At 41.7% G+C, this 20275-nt stretch overlaps 1 protein-coding gene across 1 annotated transcript in view; it reads left to right on the top strand.

The window, feature by feature from the left end:
- Positions 1–20275, top strand: part of Sh3rf2 (SH3 domain containing ring finger 2) — a 130749-nt gene that overhangs the window by 88038 nt on the left and 22436 nt on the right. Inside the window, exons 6-8 of the mRNA XM_046460228.2 lie at positions 7640–7731; positions 9057–9227; positions 17342–17568. Coding sequence (XP_046316184.1) covers positions 7640–7731; positions 9057–9227; positions 17342–17568 — 490 coding nt within the window. The remainder of the gene's footprint in view (positions 1–7639; positions 7732–9056; positions 9228–17341; positions 17569–20275) is intronic.

Raw genomic sequence — 20275 nt, 5'->3', positions numbered from 1 at the left:
AAGAAAAGCAGCAATGATTAACAAATTTCAGTGCTGCTGCTACTTCCAAGGGGAGAGAAAGAAATCTGATTGTTAAGGAATATGCCAAGAGCCTCCAAGTACTGTATTCTATTTCTGTCTTTATTCTGTTTCTTATGTATACAGGTATCAGTATTATTATTATTAAGTAAAATTACATACATGTATCTATATACATAATGAATGTATAATGTAAATGTTTAATAATAAGGAAAGTAACAGATGAGAGGTGGGATGTAGCAAAGATCAAGGGTGACAGAAACAGCATGACCCTCTTAAACAGTTAAGAAAAAAACCCAGGGCCAGGTGCAGTGACACATATCTTTAAGTCCGCTGTCTCAAGAGGCTGAGGCAGGAAGATCACAAGTTTGAGGCCAGCCTTAGCAACAAAGGATCACAAGTTCGAGGCCAGCCTTAGCAACAAAAGACATGGTGTCTAAATAAAAAATATAAAGGGATGTAAATGTGGCTCAGTGGTTAAGCACCTCTGGATTCAATCCCTGATACCAAAAAGAAAGGAAGAGAAGAAAAGACCCCAGGGCTAACTTGAAGAAGGGAAGGGGAGGAGAGGTCATTGAAGCTAGAAAGGAAAGCAGGAGTCAGATCATGGAGAATACTCTAAGCTTCAGTGACTACTTGGGAATTGTAAATTTAGTAGTTTCCCAATGTTATACCATATTACCTGCTAAACTATCCATGTACTTGAGGGTGTTCAGGGGGTGGGGGGTTGTTTTGTTTTTCAGAGCTGGATCCAAAAGAACCTGCTGACCGCTCATAAATGGGTTCTCTTTCGCAGACACTGTCTAAATTCTCAGGACAAATAACTAGCACTGAGTGACTGCTGCTCCTTGCTCATCAAGAACAGGGAGGGTTTGCAGCTGGCTGGCTTGAGAAGGCCTAGATGGAGAAGGACTGAGAATAGCTTGGCAGCAGGAACTCTAATGCCCTGGCACCTCAGCTCTGCTAGGAAGGAAAAGAAAAACAAACTGAACCGATCTCATATTCCACCTGCTCTCAGATCTATTCTGAATTACAAGAGACACGGGACGGTGACAGTGAGCAGCATATCCACAAGCATAAACAACACGATGTTGAATATGGCAGAAAAGCAGCTCGTGTACATGACCCCTTTAGCCACAGTGAAATCCAGAAATGAGTGTCAACCTTGGAGCTCTGCAGAAAGGCTCTGAGCCTTGTGTTCTTGCTTCTGGTGTCAACTTGACCACCCATTTGCTGGCTACCTCCAGGAAATCCTTTTATCCTGGTTCTCCATTCTACAAAAATAGGGATAATGATAATGGAGCCTGTATATAAATAAGCAGTGGAGGACAGTGAAACAGCCCTCGAAGATCAAGGTAGTTTCCAGGGCATCCTGAACTTCCCTACCTGAACATGCACCAAGCTTTCATAATTACAGGCTTAACTCTTTCTGGTATAGACACTGAGAGTTCCTCAAGTGACTCCTGCGTGTCTAGATTATTGCAGAAACACCAGGGCATAGTGAATACCCAGGACGTACAGGGTGCACACATTGCAGTTACTGAATGTGGCTCTTAAGAGAATAAGCTTTTAGCTAGGATAGTAGAATGTGATAGTATCATTATCCAAAGTACATGTCTGAAGACACGAATTGGGTGTCAAAATACTATATATACAGAGATATGAAAAATTCTGGTTTATATGTGTAATAAGAATTGTAATGCATTCTGCTGCCATTTATTTATTTATTTTAATCAATTTTAAAAATAAATAAATAAATCAAAAGAGAATGAGCTTTCTGTACCCACCAATTGCTGTTGGTGGGTACAGAAACTACCAAATATTTTCTACCTCTAAAATATTGCCCTTCTCCCAACCCTGAGAACATTCTGTAGATTATAGGTCATTAATAGCCCCTGGGAACCCAAGTGCAGAGCCATAACCCACTCTGGAGTAGTTCACACTCTTTGAGGAAGACAGTGGCCCCATGCCCACCAAGTTACTGAAAGGCAAGACCCCTGGAGGAAATAGCAGAATGCTGTGGCATGAATAGAATTGGGGAACAGCAGACATATTTAGGAAAGCTGAGGGGGTTTTCCTGATGTTTGTTCCCAACCCCCATATTCTCAGTTCCTGCTGTGTGTCCAAGACCTTGCAGGGATATCCCATAAAAGGAGGTGCCCATCCACCCCACAGAGTAACTGTGTAATAACTAATTTCTTTGCAGATCAAAGTAAATAATATTTATTGAGCACTTACAATGTGCAAGGCCCTTTGCTAAATAGTGTACATAGATTATTTTATTAAATCTTCATAACAAATCAATGAGAGAAATGCCATCATTTGCCCCTGTTTTAAGATTTTTAAGAAACGGAGGATCTGCAGAGCTCCACCACTTGCCCACCTGGTAAATGGTAGAGCTACTTAGCTGGCACTCTCTAAACCATATCTCCAGACTCCTGAGAGGCAGCTGCCCTCGTTATACCTGTGTGGCTCATGGTGAGGGATGACAATGGAGCACTTCCAGAACTCCATGCCAGGCTTGGGGCCCCTTTCTTCCTCACCTAACCATGAAGAAGACCTGCAAATGCCCAGAGGCCAAGCAGCTGCGGTTCTTCTCTGACTGATAAAGATTTATTTTAACTGAGTCATTTCCTTCACAAGGGAGGGAAAAAATGTGTTCAGATTTTAGCAGAAATGCCCACCCCTCCCCACCCAACTCTCATACCCAAACCTGCTCCCTGATCTTTCTCAGGGTGCAAACCTTTTGCCAGGAAGCATCAGTTGCTCCAGGATCTCGTATGCATCCTTACAAACCTGTGTGGCCCGGACACCAGGGGTCACAATTGACTCCAGGGAAAGGAACCACCCATCAGGCCTGATCCCTCAGGGAGGCTGAGCTTCCTGTCTTCCATCCCAACGACAGGAACAGACTTGCATCCCCAGAAGTGAGCCATCTGCAGAGAGTCTTCATCTACCCAGTGGGGCCTTCCTTTCTGTCCTGTTTCGTCTGTCCCCCTTCCCACCCAGTTTCTCCTTCTCCGTTTGTTTTGCTGTCTTTCTCTATCTCCTCAGTCATTCACTAACTCATTTTACCTTATTGACTGAGTTCTGAGCCATAGGTGCCCACTCCCAGTTTCTCTCCTATTCAGGTGCCCTCTGCCCACTTAAGCTGAGATGTTCACAGCCCCTTCTCTGACCAATTCTAGAGCTTGAGCTGAGTCGAGCTACAGCCCCTCGGATGTTTCCTGACAACACGGTAATGCACAGTATTTATCAGCTGTTGTAACAGCTCTATTAAGATATGATCAGGTATAATAAATTCAACCATTTTATTTGGACACAATACCTTCATTTTAAATAAACAATTCAATGGCTTTGGACATTGCATTACAGCCCACAACTGCAATCACAATATAGAGCACTTGCACCAGGCATGGTGGCACATGCCTATAATCCTAGTGGCTCAAGAGGACTGAGGCAGGAGGATCTCAAGTTCAAAGCCAGCCTCAGCAACTTAGTGAGGCCCTAAGCAACTTAGTTGAGACCCTGTCTCAAAATAAAAACTAAAAAAAGGACTGGGATTTGGATCAGTGGTTAAGTGCCCTGAGTTCAGTCTCCAGGACCAAAAAAAATTGAACCTTTGCATCTCCTCAGGAGTTCTCTGGTGCCATTTTTTTAAATAATTTCTTTTATATGTATATATATTCATTTATTTATTTTTTAGCTGTATTTGGACACAATATCTTCATTTTATTTATTTATTTTTATGTGGTGCTGAGGATCGAACCCAGGGCCTCACATGTACAAGGCAAACGCTCCTACTGCTGAGCCACTACCCACCCCAGCCCTGGTGCTGATTTTTTAACCAATCCGCTCTCCCTACCCTAGCTCCTGGCAAACTTTAATCTGTTTTCTGTCAACATGGTTCTGGATTTTTCCTTTCTTAGAATTTCAGATAAATGATATCATGTAGTTTGTCGGATTTTGTGTCCTGTGTCTTACTTAGGATGATGTTGAGTTTCATCCACGTTGCATATGTTGCTGAGGCGTGTCTCACTGTGCTTAAACCACAATATGGGGTTTTGTTTGTTTTTTATTCACCAGTTGATTGGCATGGGGGTTGTTTCCAGTTTGGGGCTGAAATGAATAAAGTTGCTAAGAACATCAATATATAAGTCCTTGGGTGGACATTATGTTTTCAGTTTGGGGGGGGGCGGGGCGGGGTACATGCTTCTGAGATTGTTGGGTAGTGTGGTCAGTGTTAACTTTTGTATGAAATGGCCAGCATGTTTTCCAACCTGGTGGACCGTTCTCCATTCCCAGCAGGTGTGCACAAGAATTCTAATTGCTCCACATTCTGATCAACACTTGGTATGGTTGGTTGTTTTAATTCTAGCCATTCTTGGAGGTATGTAGTAGTATCTTAGGGTGGGTTTAATTTGCATTTCCCTGATAATGATGAATGTTAAGCATCTTTTCATGTGTTCATTGGCCATTCTTTTGCATTCTTTGCCCAGTTCTTATTGGATTGTTTTTTTTCTTATGAATGTATTTAAGAATTTGTCCAATATGTTTTTATCTCCCTCTTTCTACCCTCCTTCCTTCCTTTGTTCCTTTGGGTCTATATGTTATCCCATTGTGTCTGTCCTAACTGGACTCTGCCCATTCTTAGGAGCTTCCTCTATCTCCATCTCCCTCCTCCTGTGGTGTCTTCCTCCTTCTTTATAGGTTCTCCTCTCTTTTTACCTCTAGGACACCTCAAACCTGAGAGTCTGGACTCCTTTACCATTCCATATTAGAAATGATTCCATCACAAGCCCACAGATTTCCAGCCTGGTTACAGTCAATTTTCCAAATAAGGGAAGATGAAGTTCTAAAGAGGTAAAAATACAGAGCCTGGTATACTGGAGAGATGGCTTTGCATTTAGTACCCTCCTCTTCCCTAGAAGATTAATAGTGCTTAAGATAGAAGTGTTTTCATTCAAACATAACATTGGAAAGTGAAGAGTATTAAGTGAGGTTCTTCCTGCTACTTTAGTGGTCCAGTAGCCTCCACAAACATAGGAGTAGTTATTTGCTTATAGTTTTTTTTTTAATTGAACCAATAAAAATAAATACTTTTTTTAAAACTTGCAACTCTGTGCCAAAATGTTAAGCGTAAGGTGTAAAATGTTTAAATTAGAACTTAAAACTATACAAATTTATTTCAAATATAGAAATGTAATATAAATTACATGAAGTATGTAATAGGAAAATAAAAACAGTTAAAAAAAAAAAGAGAAAGGGTGGTTGTTTGCATAACAAGGCTCTCCCTTGACATAGCTCTCAAGCCCAGCAGGACCTCCTTGCCCTATTATACCAAAGGAGCAGCCTAGCCCAAAGCCAGCTCCTTTATATCTATTTGAAGAAACTAGTTTGACAATGTTTAATTGCAAAGCTCAGAACACCTTATTCAGTGTTAGAGTAACTCGGATGGGAAATTAGGGAATGGTTTCTTTATTTTAAAAATTTTTATTGAGATGTAAATCACTTACCATACAATTTTCCCACTTATGGTTTAAAATTCAGTGGTTTTTAATATATTTACAGACATGTGCAATCATTATTTCTAACAATTTTAGAACATTTATTAGTACAGAAAGAAACTCTATATTCAAGCTATCACCAAACTCTTTAGCTATCACTCCCATGTCCCCTTTATCTCCTTAACTCTGGAAACCATGAGTTGGCTTTCTATCTCTAGAGATTTGTCTATTCCCAACATTTTCATATAAATGGAATCATAAAATATGTGGTCTTTTGTGTCTGGCTTTCATTTAGTACAATGATTTCAAGGTTCACCCATGATCTTATACATGTCAGTACTTAACTCTTTGTATGGTTGGATAGTATTCCATTGGATGGATATATCATACTTTGTTTATCCATTCATCAGTCGGTGGACATTTGGGTTGATCCCATCTTTTGATTATTATAAATAACTCTTCTGTAAACATTTGTATACACGTTTTTACATGGTCATGTATTGTTATTTCTTTTGGGCATATACTAGGTACTTCTCTTGGGTATTTATATACTAGGAGTGATCTTACTGGGTCTTATTATTTGAGGAACTGCCAGACAGTTTTCTAAAGGGATTGCACCCTTTTGCATCCCCACCAGCAATGTATGAGGGTTTCAACTTTTCTACCTCCTTGTCAACATTTGCTATTATTTTACAAGAATGATTTTCCTGATCCTATAGCTAGATTCTCAAAATGTTGCACATACATTTACACAATCACTGACATAAATACACCACAAAACTATATAGTTGTGCTTACCTACACAATCCTCTAGACTTTACATGCATAACATACAGAATATTGTAGATATTTGCCCTCACATATATACCTGCATATATATATATATATATATATATATATATATATATATATATATGCAAACTCATGCAGGAGGCATGTATTTCAACCCATATGGTTGAATATACCCATATATACAATAGACACATATACCTACAATTGCTGTGGGTTCTGAGCAAACAGAACCAGAAACACATGCACTTAGTAACATGTGCATACCTGCACAAACACAACTACACAAATAATAGTTGTACCCAAAAACAGTCCTAGAAAGGCACATATGTTTAGTAACCATCATTTATGGACAGACAACTGAAAACAGATCCGCTGTGTTTACCTTGGATGGCATGGAGGGAGATAGATGGTTAAGGCTTTGTCAGTGTTTCGTGTACAAGGTAGAAAGATTTTTTTGTTCATTTATTCATTCTTTAAGCTACAAGTACATATTGAACGCACAAGAAAAAGAAGGATGAATAAGACTGACACAGTTTCTATCCTTGTGGAACTTAAAAGTCTAGTGGGAGAATCAGTAAAAAGCCAGAAAATAAACCAGTATGTGAGATGTGGCAGGAGAGAGATAAGCAAGGTGGTGTGTTCGCTAATAGGCAACTCCTGGGATAGCAGGCAGTTTTTAGAGGCTTTTGTCATTGTTGTTCCTTTTTACCCTGGAGAAAGGGATTTGTGTGTGTGTGTGTGTGTGTGTGCGCGCATGTGTGTGGGTGTGGGGTGTGTGTTAACACCATGAGTAGTCAATGAGTGTGTGGGCTCAGAACCTAGGTGAATTGATTTTAAATTTTCTTTTCTACTACTTTTGTGACCTTTCTTTTTCTGTGTGTCTCAGTTTCTCATCCAAAAAACAAGGAATAATAAGGATACTTGTAAAGCACTTTAAAACTGCCTGGCACGTGCTAAGTTCTGAATCCATCTTAGCCATGGTATCACTTTCCAAAAGCAGGTTTTCATAGAAGGTAGGGAGCTCTGTGGGAGAGGGTGGGGTGGGGTGAGGCGGGGCAGGGAGCAGGAGGAGTAGCAGCAGTGGCTGTAAACTGGACAGTATCTGCACAGTCTTGTGGAATGTGGCCCTGGCATGCCACCCAGGCAGGCCATCAACTAGTCTGTTCCACCCCATTCTACCCAAAGCCACAATCCACAGAGAAGACACATGGTGGGTGGTGCTGGGCATGGCTCTTGGTCTTCAGCTGCGTCAAGCCTTATTTGCTGCAGGCCTGACTTGTGGCATTCACTGGTTCTGCTTCTCTGTCCTTCTGTCTGTGTAGGTCAGCACTTATCATCCTGCACCTGCCTCCCCAGGACATTCCATGGCCACGGTCAGTCTGCCTGGCTCCCAGCAACACCTCTCCACTAACATGTGAGTAAAACCTTCATCCCTCCATCCCGGGTCCCTAGTACAGAGGAGTCATCTCTGCTAGCCCATTGCCGTTGAGCCTCCCATGCCCAGACCAGAGAAACAACTCCCCTTCTTTTACCACCTTCAAAGGAAATAGTGATGAAAAACACAAATTAGCAAGCCACAACATCTTAGCTCATTATTTGGCAAAAGCAGAAAGAGACTGTAAGATTATATACCATTACACCTCTGGGAGATTGGCTATTGAGCAATCTCTATTGTTTTTCTTCAGATTCAAAACACCAGGTCATAAATAAATGTTGATTTAGTAATCAGCAAATATATATATATATATATATATATATATATATATATATATATATATATATATATATAACATTTTGGGAAGACAAACTTGTAGCTGAGAAGACCATGACCTCTTTGATAAAGCATCTCAGTGTTTAGAATCTAGGACTTGCTAATGTCTGGCCTGAGGGTCATATTCCAGTGGCCCGACATGGGTTATTTCTTGAATAGCATTGGTGGGGCAGCTAATCTCACATCCTCAGCCCCAGTGGCACTATTCCCTGTTGTCTTCCCTGACTCTTACCTAATGTTACCCGCTTGAGTCCCATGTGGGCTTTAGGATGCAATGTCTCTGCTTTAGCCAGAGGCCATTTTTGCCCATTGCAACACCCTGTCCTCCATCTCACCAAGCAGTCTATGTTTCACTGTGTGTCAAAAAAGAGAGAAAATTAACCTCTGCCTCCTACTTCCCAATGTTTGCTTCTCTGCCTACATTCAGATAGCTCCTTGGGCCATTCCTGGAGTCAAACATCCCCATGCTCCCAGTCACAGGGGTGGATCAGAGAGTTCTGTGTTGACTTCTCACTCCCCTGAGCCTTGCTGGTTATGAGCATTCTCTTGGAGGACACATTACACTGTCGTGAAAAAGCTGTCGTGGAAGACCATTTCTTGTAGGTTTGAGACTCATCTCTGTTACCAATCCTTGGTCATCTTTCTCCATTTGAGGCCAGTTTACCAATTGTTTTAGTACCAATGTTGGCCTATATTAGTGTTCTGTGGTGCTCTATGGAGGAAGAAAAGGAAGATGGAGAAGGTCGTACTCCTCCCCCTCCATGACTGTTTCAACCAGGCTTACCATTTTTATCTGTCTACATAATGAGGTTTCCCCCTTTTTTTTTAATTTCCATTTTAAAAGGTTGTTATTGCTAACCATTGGGCTGCTGCATTCTGGGGTTCCAACTACCTCTGCCATTGGCAGGCTTGATGCTCTCCACCAAGCATGTCCCCTTCTTCCCTCACCGGTCCCCTGTGTCTCCCAGGTTTGTAGCCCTACACTCCTACTCAGCCCATGGACCTGACGAACTGGACCTGCAAAAGGGAGAAGGCATCAGGGTCCTGGGGAAGCACCAGGATGGCTGGCTGAGGGGCATCTCCTTGGTCACTGGGCGAGTTGGCATCTTCCCAAACAACTATGTCATCCCCATTTTCAGGTGCGTGCCCTCCAATCTTAGGCATCAGGAGGTTGCTTCATCCTAGACCAGAAGCCTTCTGTGGGTTGCAGTGAGGCAGACTCAATTATCTTCCAGAAATTATCTTCCAAGAAATAGCCTTTGCCCTCGTACCCTCCTAACTCTTCAAAGAAACACATAGCAAAAACAGTTAACTGTCTTACAGCTCGGGGGAGTTGACAGGCACTTTGCCTCTTTTAACTCACTGGCTATACCCAAGGATCTTGTGTTTGTCATTTTACAGGTGAGGGAACTGATATGCAGAGTTAAGAAGCCTATTGAAGAGCTAGATTTCAGGTTTTCTTCTGCATAAGTCCCAGAAGTCCCACATCACACCCCAACACTCCATCTAGTGGAATAATTGGGAAAGACGACTTCCCAAAGCATCTTGGGAACGTTCCTAGGATGTTAGACCATCAGGTAGAGTTCCATGAATTCAGACCACCACTCGCCCACCCACACTCCAACAAAAATGCTAGTTACCCCACAGTGCTCTTCCTACCAGTTTTTCCCAGCCTTTTCTTTTTTTCCACTTCACAGCATATCTATTGATTTCATTGATCCAATTTATCCTGTCACCTCACATGGCCCCAATGCACATAGTCCCCAGAGCTACCCATGACTCCTCCTTCTTCTACCCCACATCAGCCCAGGCAAAGCCACGAGACAGGGAGTCCGAAGAACACTGACTTTATGATGTACTAGAGGGCCTCAACTCCAGGGAAAGTGATTGGACCCTGGGTGGGGGAGGTGTTCTATCTAGAGTCATGTCCACTTTGGGAGATCTTCACTTAGTTGGGCCCTTGTCTGGAGTTGGGCATCAAAGATTGTGAGGAAATATCAAACTGCATCACGGGAGAAACTGATGAAGACACTTGGGTCATTTAACCTGTAGAAGACAAGGGACAGAGGAGTCTTAGTACATTGTAAACCAGGAAGATTTGTTGCATGAAGGGGCAGTACAGTAGACTAGGAGGTTAGTTGGAGAGAAAGATTTGGTTCAAAGAAAGTCTGCATTTTCTAACCCATAGATTTTCCACCAGGCTAGCTGGCACGGTACAGAACACTCTTTCTAGAAAGAGTGCAAAGTCTAGGTCCTCACAGATCCAGGATTACATAAAAATATTTTTTTCACATGGCAGAAAGTTGGAGTAGAAGATCCTAGTTGTTTCTTTCAATGAAAGGTTCTTGAAATTTATTAAAAAGTCCAAACTACCAAGAGGCAAACTAATGGGTTCTGTAACTGATGCTCTCAGTCATTATTATTTCAGTAAATATTTATTGAGTGCCAATTATGTTTCAGGCACCTTTCTAGGCCCTGTAGAAATACCCATGAACAAAATATGTAGAATTTCTGCCCACAGGAGCTTATGATCTAGTGTGAGAGAGATAGGGAACAAGATAAACAAGTAATACATATTGTGGATTAAGGGCTAAGAAGAAAAGTCAGGAGAGTAGGATAGAATTTGTGTAGAGGTGGGTTATAATTTTAGATAGGTTGACCAGGGATGATCTTACTCAGAAATAAGAAGGAGGAGTGAAGGAAATAAAGATGTGAACCATGTGATTCTGTGAGAGAAGTGAATTCTAAGCCAAAGGAACAGCAAGTACAAAGGCCCTAAGGTGGAAGTGGCCAATAGAATCGAATTGGAACAAGGGAGAGGGAGAATAGTAGGAGACGAGGTCATCTAGAATGTCCTAGGTCATAATGAGGGACTTCATTTTAACCCTATTACAGAGTTTTGAATAGCGGAGTGACATGAATCTAACTTACGTTTAACCAGAGTATCTCTTTCTGCTGGGAATTTCGAACTAGTAAGAGAATAGACTAGAGAGAAAATAGTAAAAACAGAAAAACTGGTTAGGAGGATATTGTAATAATCCTGGGGAGAGATGATTGTAAATAGAACCAGGGCGTTGTGAAGTGGATACAGTCCAAAGTGGACAGATGCTACAAGTACCCTGAAGTTAGAGGCAACAGGATTTTCTAAGAGTTCAAACATCAGATGTGAAAGAAGAGAGTATTCAAGGTGAGTCTCGGTTTTTTGCCTTGGCTAACTATCAAAGGGAGTGGCCTTTTACTGATGGTGATGATGAAAACCGTAAGATGGGGAGATTGAGTTATGGGGAAAGCAACAGCTTAGTTTGCAACAGACTAAGTCAGAAAGTCCCATTAGTAATTAGAGTAAAGATGTTGGTAAGTTGAATGTACAAGTCTAGCATCTAAGAGAGCGCTCCAGGCTTCAGATGGTATTTAAAGCCCTAAGATTAGATGAGGTCATCATCATAGCATCAGTTCTATCAAGAGACCAACAAAGAGCCAGAAGCTACAGTCTTCAAGGAATGAGAGGACACACAGACCCTGAGGATGAATAATGACCACACAAGGTGCAGGGGTGGGTGTAGAGTCTGATGATACAAGTCGAAGCCAGGAAGTCTTGAAGAGGATGGGGAATGATTTAGAAGTGACAGGAGCAAGGTAAATGCCTATTCTAAATTAAGAACCATTGCTTCCCTGAAATCTAACTAGAATTGTCCAAGGCTCATGCCTACAGGTAGAGCATTTGCTTCTACATTTAACTCTAGGCCCAGTCCTGGCTGTGCCATAAAAGAACATTAGAATAATGGTGATCAGATATAAGCAGATATAAACTGAAAGTCTCCCGGAGAAACCAGAACATATGGTCACCCTAACTAGAATGCATGTAGGTTTTTATCCCTATGGATCTCAAGGCTCCCTGCCTCTCCTCTTTGGCTCTTCTCCTGGATGATATGTTGTGCTCTTGGGCAAGCCCTGAGCTTCTGTTCTCATCCCCTCTGAGGTGAATGTACGTGAGACAGTAGATGGAATCTCAGCACCATGAATTACCACTGAGTCCTCCCTCCCTGCTCAGAGAAACCTGAACATGTGCATAGCTTGAGCTGCTACTAATGTTGAGGCATGATTTTTCTTATGTGGAAGCAGCATTCCCAAGAAGAACAAGTGCCTGTCAGAGAATATACTCCTAAGGTTATTAGATGACAGAGAATCCATGCTTTCTTTGATGATCTTTCTGATATAAAGAAAGTTCCCATTCCCACTGACCTTGGATTTGAATGACAAATGCTCAAGTTGTCTATCTGGGTGCAGCTAAGCCATATTCTTAGCCAGGCCTTCCACTGTGGGAAGTTTCATTCTTCCCATGTCTCAGGACTGAAAAATGCTGTCCTTTGTCAGCTGAGTTTCTACTACTGTTAATAAGAGATGTGGGTGAATGTAGTGGGTTGGGCCACACGGGCAAGCCTCTCCTTTCTGTTCTTTGGTTCTGTTTGACTTTTTTCCATCAGGTGGAAAACCTCCCTTGTCTTTGTTTTCTGTTTGTAGTGACGGCTTGCACTGCCATCCAGTCTTCTTGGTGTATAGTGCAGCCTTTTGTAAAAATAGCAGGGCTGGGAGAGGTAGATGCACCCTGAGCACTGGAAACTTTACTCTTGTTAGCATCATCTCTTATGAACTGAGCCAGCCAAAGTATGGAGATTGATTTAGAAAAGGATTGACCAAAACATCAAGGTTTAGAGTTAAGATTCAACAAGTGAGCCTTTTATCTACCAAGAGTCAAAAAGGCTTCTGCGCTAGTCTGTTCCAGCCCTCTAGACTAAATGGTGACACCAACCTACACAGTTCTTGTTGACCTCAACTAAATCTCTGCCACAGTGAAGTCTCTTCCCAGATCCTGGAGACATCCATAAGCTCAGGTTGTATAGAACATTTGTCAAATTTTCAAACTTTTCATCTGTCCAACATCCAAACCCCTTCCTTTTTTTTTTTTTTTTTTTTTTGGCACTAAGTATTTAACCCAGTGGTGCTCTACCACTGAGCCTGTTTAAATTTTATTTTAAGACAGGTTCTCACAGATTTGCCAAGACTGCCTTTGAACACACGATCCTCCTACCTCAGCCTCCTATTATAGGTGTGTGTGGAATTATAAATATGTGCCAAGGTGCCTGACCAAACCTCTTCTTTTTCTTTTACTTTTTATTTTTTTATAATTGTAGATGGACAGCATAGTTTATTTTATTTATTTATTTTTATGTGGTACTGAGGATAAAACCCAGTGCCTCACATGTGCTAGGCAAGTGCTCTGCCATTGAGCCACAACTCCAGCCCCCAAACCCCTCTTTTTTTTTTTTTTTTTTTGCAATGCTGGGGATTAACCCAGGGCCTTGTGCATATGAGGCAAGCACTCTACCAACTGAGCTATATTCCCAGCACCCCCCCAAAACCCCTTCTTAATAGCACCAATATATCTTTGAACTGCCTTCTTCGTGTGTCGTCTTGGTAGGAGGAAGATGTTTCCTCTCTTTTCAGAGACCAAACAAACCCAATACTCCTTTTCCTCCTCAACCCTGCATGCAGCTAAGGGTCAAGCCAGTATTAGGCTCCCTCTTGGGACTTTAACACTTGAGCAGGAGAGGGAAGATGCGGGCAAGTTGGAAAACCTAGCACAGTGAGGGCACCAACAGCAGCATTTGATCTGTGGCTTCCTCCTATAGATTCCTCTGCTGAGCCCTCTGCACCCTCCTCAGATCTGCTACTAAGTTCTTTCCTCCCCCTCTGCCCTCCCAATAATTCTCTTCTGCCCAGTTAGCCAGGATATTTTTTTTTCCTTACAGTCTTCCCAGATACATATGCCTACCTAAGTAGCCTTATGGGTGGAGAAAATTGACTAGTGGATTGCCACTCCTTGGCCTTTAACTCTCTGCACAGACTATGTCAAGATGGTCAAGTCCAACCTTTCTCCTTACCAGGAAACTGCTGCTAGTGCTGATCCCAGAAGAGCTGCTCTTTGTAAGGCACCTTTTGAATACTGGGCAAGCTCTTAAGGACAACATACCAAACAGACAAAAGGACACAGGGACATGCTCAATGGAACAAATTAGAAGCAACATCCACTGCCTCCCACTTAAGTCCAAAATGCTTTTCTGTCTCCTCTGGAAAATAAGGACATAATGTCTTCAGTTTGGGATGTCATGGGGCTTAATTAATACATTTCAGCAAAGTGCTTTGATGTTGGAAAAAAAAAAAGTGCTAGGTAAGTGTTGAGCTTCTTGCCAAGAGACATAGAGTAACTCAGTATTGCATGGGAGACTTGGGATTTGGGAGTTCCTGGAATCTGGCCCAGTACTGGGCTCAGGAAAAAAAAAAAAAGTTCAGACCTCAGACCATAAACAGCCATTCAAAGAAGGGACTGGTGGAATAAGGCTGGCTTGGGCCTAATTAGCTGTATTCCACTCTTGCTGCTCCTGCTACTGCTGGAAATAATTTTGAAACCTGTCTTTCCTGTTGCTGATCCACTTTGCAGTATCCAGCTCTTTGCAGCCTCTGTTCAAAAGACAGATCAGTTGTGCTCTGCCATGGAGCTCATGCTGGGGATTGCTTTCCTCTGCCCAGATCTCATCTCCAGAATATAGTCTGATCTCTCACTGGTGGACAGTCTCACTCCCCTTTATGCATCACACCACCATGGGGACCAGGCAGGCTGACAGTTGCGGATAGAAGGTCCTTTCTGCTAGCATCAGTTCTTACAGTATCTGGCTGCATGTACTTTTGAGGCAGGTGCAGGACACAATTAAATGACACTTTGCCTATCTTTACATGATACTGGCTCGTTATTAAACCACATCCTACATCTAGATAACCCAAAACATCTCCACCAGAAGATTCCTAGAGCTTATAAATGTGTTTAACAAAGTAGGAATATATAAGATCAACACCCATAAATCAGTAGCTTTGCTATATTCCAACAGTGATTCAGCCAAGGAAGAAATCAGGAAAACCATTCCAGTCACAATAACCTCAAAAACAAACAAAAAAAAACCCTTGGGAATTAATCTAACCTAGGAGATAAATGAGGTCTACATTGAAAATTACAGAACACTGAAGAAAGAAATTAAAGAAAATTCTTCGAAGATGGAAAGACATTTCATGTTATTGCATAGGCAGAATCAATATTGTCCACATGGCCACACTACCGAAAGCAATATACAGATTCAATGAAATCCTCATCAAAATACCAATGACACTCCTCACATAATTAGAAAAAAACAATTCTTAAATGTATTTGGAAGAATAAGAGACCCAGAATAGCCAAAGCAATTCTAAGCAAGAAAAGCAAAGCAGGAGGCATTTCAATACTTGATCTGAAATTATACAAATGTAACAAAAACAGCATGGTATTAGCATCAAAATAGACATGAAGACCAATGGAACAGAATAGAAGACACAAAGACAAATTCACATACCTAGCCACCTGATATTTGACAAAGGTACTTTAATAGAAAATGTATAGATATATATTTTGGAGAAAGGGTAGCCTTTTTAACAAATAGTTCTGGGAAAACTGGATAGCTATATATAGAAAAATAGAAGTAGACCCTTATTTCTGACCCAGCACAAAATTCAAATTGAAATGGATCAAAGACTTAGGAATTAGACCAGAAATATTACAGCTGCTAGAAGTAACAGGGTCAACACTCCATTATATAGGTGTTGGCACCAACTTCTTTAACAAGAGCCCCAAAGTACAAGAAATAAAATTAAGAATAAATAGGAGGCCATCGAACTAACAAATTTCTGCTTGGGAGAAAATCTTTGCCACCTGCACCTCAGAGCATTAATCTCCATAATATACATATATAAATAACTCAAAAAACACCAAAACCTCACAAGTAACCCAATCGATAAATGGGCAAAAGAATTAAAGAGAAACTTCTCAAAAGAAGAAACACAAATGGCCAACAAATATAAGAAAAAATTTTCAGCATCTTTAGCAATTAGGGAAATGCAAAACAAAACTACACTAAGATTTCACCTCACTCTAGTCAGAATTGCAATGATCAAGAATATGAACAATAATAAATGCTGGCGAGGTGGTGGATAATGGTACAGTTGTACCTAGTTGGTGGGACTGCACACTGGTACAACCACTCTGGGAAGCAGTATGGAGGCTCCTCAAAAAACAAGGGATAGAACCAATCACTATATGACCCAGCTATCCCACTCCTTGGTGTTTTCCCAAAAGACCTAAAATGGGCATACTATAGTGATACAGCCACCTCAGTGTGTACAGGAGCACAATTCACACTAGCTAAATTATGGGATCAGCCCAGATGCCCACCAATAGATGAATGGATTAAGAAACTGTGGTACATATATACAATAGAATTCTTCTAAGCCATAAAAAAGAATGAAGTTATGGCATTTGCCAGTAAACGGATGGAAATGGAGAACATGGTGCTAAGTGAAATTAGCCAAACTTAGAAACTCAAAGGTTAAATGTTTCTCTCATATACAGAAGCTAGAGTCAAATAAAGGACAAGCGAAAAGTCTAGTAGAATAGAGGAAGGGAAATGGCAGAGGGGAGAAGAGGACAAGAGGGAAATTAGATTAATTTCCATGCAGTGTGAATTTGTTGGGATGAACCCAGGTATTGTCTATAACTATAAAACTCTAGTTAGAGAGAGAGAGAGAGATAAAGGAGGAGAATTGAGGGGAAGTGGCCTACCAGAAATCTAGAGGCACTGACAGAAAGGCAGCCAAGACCTTGGTTGCGTTTGCTCTTTCCAGGGAATTAGCAGAGGCTACTTTATCAACAGGTGACAAGGTGATTGATGGACCGCTCAGGAGGAGATGTGATGTGGTGGCTAGATTGGGTAAACGGAAAAGAAAGGCATGGGAAATGACAGCCACTGCCAGAGCAGTTCAGCGAGCTTCAGGCTAGAAATAATGGCTAAGGAATTGTTGTTTTATAAAACTTTAATGCTGTTCTTAAAAATCAGAGCCCAAGGCTGAATTATCAGGGTCTTTCAGATACATGCCTAGAGTATACCTGCTGTTTTTTTGGTTTATTTCAGGCAGAATTCAAGTCTTCCAGCTCCAGCAGGGTCTCAGTATGAATGTGTATAGTAGGAAGAAACGGGGAGTGGTCACATTTGGTATGTGGTTGGTTGCTGATGGCTTTTTAAAGTAAGACTCTTGAGTGAATATTTCTTTCTCCCTTTCCCCTCTCTCTCTCTCTCTCTCTCTCTCTCTCTCTCTCTCTCTCAACAACAACTAGAAAGACCTCTAGTTTTCCAGATTCCCGGAACCCTGGTCTCTATGCCACATGGACATTATCCACCTCCTCTGTGTCCTCCCAAGGCAGCATTTCAGAAGGTGATCCCCAGCAAAGCCGTCCCTTCAAATCCGTCTTTGTGCCCACCACGGTAGTCAACCCTGTGAAGAATGCAACTGGAAATTTAGGACAAGGGTCTCTTCGGAAAGGGCGGAGCAGCATGAGAAAGAGTAAGTGGTGGCACAGAGGTATGTGCCTAGAGTTGGCCGATGGCAGCGGGGTGCAACCCCAGGTACACAGGGTGATTTTCACTAAAGCAAGATCTTGGCTTTAAGATGAAAATTTGCAATTCCCTAATGTGTTTTTTACCAAATGATCAACTGGAAGTCCCTGCCCTGAGTCACTTTTTGCATGCACAGTGAATGGCTGGGATGATAGTCCTAAGTGTCATACAGCCAAGGTGAATGTTGGTTCTTATTAAGACAGGCTGACCAAACCTTTGCTGGGCCAGGGCTTCCCAAACTATGCTCTAGGGAAGCCCCCAAGGTTTGGGTGCTCCAGAGCTCAGGAGAGGAAGCAAGAATAGAGCAGTGCTCAGAGTCCCTGCTATTTATGTGATGTATGCACAGGGTTAAAAAATTCTAGCATAAAAAGTATTCAAAGCAGGTTTCTCTTATCTCCTTAACCCTCAGTTTGAAGTTTTTTCTAGATAGATAGAAAGACACACCAATCAGTCACATTCATAACACTGCTCTGCACTTTGCTTTTATTTTATTTTTACCTACGTAACATATACATTTCAATATGGCAATACATATAGACTTGTCATTTCAAGAACTATGCTTTTATCTCTCAACATATTAAACTTCTAAATAAGTTCGCATTTTCAGAAGTGTCTGACTCTCTCTTCTACAAAACATCAAGGTTTTCTTCATTTGTAACCAGCCAAGTGCAGTAAATACGATTTCCTGATTTAAACTAGGCTCTGCAAACCCTCTTGCAATCTTAATAAGTGGTTTAACAAATTTAAACAAGTGATTAGACTTGAAAATATAATATGAATAGTTTGGGAAGAAGAGAAACCTGTGGGATAATATGCCATGTGGGGAAATTTCCCAAGAGAAAGAAAGCAAATATCTCCCCTCTGTTCTGTCCCTGTGTTTCCCACTTCCCTGGTCACCAGGCTCACTGCTCTGGTCACTTAATTCCACCCAGCTGTACCTCCTGCCTTTGCCTCTTGCTCCTACCTCTTCCTCCCCTCTCAACACACACACACACACACACACACACACAAATAAGTAATTCCATCACAATAGCCTTGGGAAGTTACTAATCTCATCAGACTTAAGTGTTCTCATTTGTAAAATGGAAATAAAAATAATACCTGTCTCATCAGCATCACTATATAGATCTAATAAAATAATCTGAACAACATCAGTACAGTGCCTGGCATAGAAGCTCTCAAGAAACATTTGCCTTTTCAAAAATTGTATCATTTTATTAGTAAAATAACTTTTATTAGTAAATAAATTATATCATTGCTGCTACAAATAAAGAGTTTAGTCCATCCAGAGCATGAATTTGTTTAGGGTTGAAAGGGTTCACTCTCATTCTGGACCAATGAGGAATGCAGAGAATTCGGCCCATCCTCAGTGGCTTGCAATTTAATACACTCTCTGACACCTGCACATAAATCTTGATCGGCTTGAAGCTCTGACTGCTTGCATTATATGCACATGCAATAAGAAAGCACTCAATCTTTTGAAAATTAGAAGCTCACAAGATAAATAGGCAGGAAGACGATTTTTCACATGTTTATGGGCACCTGAGGACATGCCTGCCCAGTGTTGCTTTGACTTCCCAAGTCCCAGAGGCTTTCTTTTTCTCCCTTTTCCCCAAGGTGGGGCTGGTCAAGCTATCCATCTCCCCAAAGTGAAGAGAAATGACAGGAGATTGACCATGTGCACCTCACAGGACTGTCAGTGAAAAAATAAATGTTCAAACTGAAAGGTCAGACTTGTGTAAATGGTGGCGGACTTGCTAGCAGCAAACAGCTGAAAACACCAACTGTGTTTGGTGAGCCTTCTGCGTTTCATGTTCCCATTCGGCTTGACAGAGAGCCACAGAGCAGAACTTGGCCTTGGCTCAGACCTTCTGTGCTAGATGCAAACGACTTTGATTCAAACATGTGTCCATGGGGTTTCACGAAAGACTAACAGCTCTGGCTGGGACATTCCTATGCCTCCCCCAAATACTGGGAACCCTTTGGAAAATGTCCCACAGTGCTTCTCAGGGGGTCTTCCTGACAGTCCCAATGAATCCTGGGTTCTCCAGGTCACCTACAGGCCATGTGCAGAAAAGGTGGGATCTCCTGTCTTTAGAGAATTTCAGGGGAAGGAATGGCTTCTTTATGCTGACGAAGGACTAGCTCAATGTTAAAGAAAGAAAAAAAAAATGAGTTCAGGAAAGGGTGAAACCAAACTCTTGAACTTTGAATTTTCAGGTTATGTGGTTCTTTACCCCAAATAATGATAGCTAACAAGAGTGGGGCACTCTTACATTCCGGCACTGTCTGACTACCACTGGGTACCCATCATAAGATGAGATCCTCACCACATCCTATGATGAGCTGTTATCATCTCCAGTTAACAGTGAGGGTACTGAGGGAGAAGGTGTGACTCTCCTCTCCAGATTTAGGTCATGAGACCTTGCAAAGCTCACCGCACATGCAGCCCTAACTCCAGAATGACATTTATGAATCTGCCTCTGTCTGGAAGATACTGCCCTGACTAGTCATGTCTGGTCTGGCACATGCACTTATTTCCACTCACCCCTGAATACCCCCACAAAAAGCATCCTCACCACCTCATGACTAAAGCTTCTGCTAGAACTTTCTGATGCAAGTAGCTGATTAGAGTCCTCTGGTCCCCTCTTCTC

The sequence above is a fragment of the Marmota monax genome, unplaced genomic scaffold, assembly GCF_021218885.2.
Source record: "Marmota monax isolate L192 unplaced genomic scaffold, Marmota_monax_Labrador192_F-V1.1 WCK01_AAM20220418_F8-fsc00006, whole genome shotgun sequence".
NCBI classification, from domain to species: domain Eukaryota; kingdom Metazoa; phylum Chordata; class Mammalia; order Rodentia; family Sciuridae; genus Marmota; species Marmota monax.
This window is presented reverse-complemented; position numbering and strand designations above follow the sequence as displayed.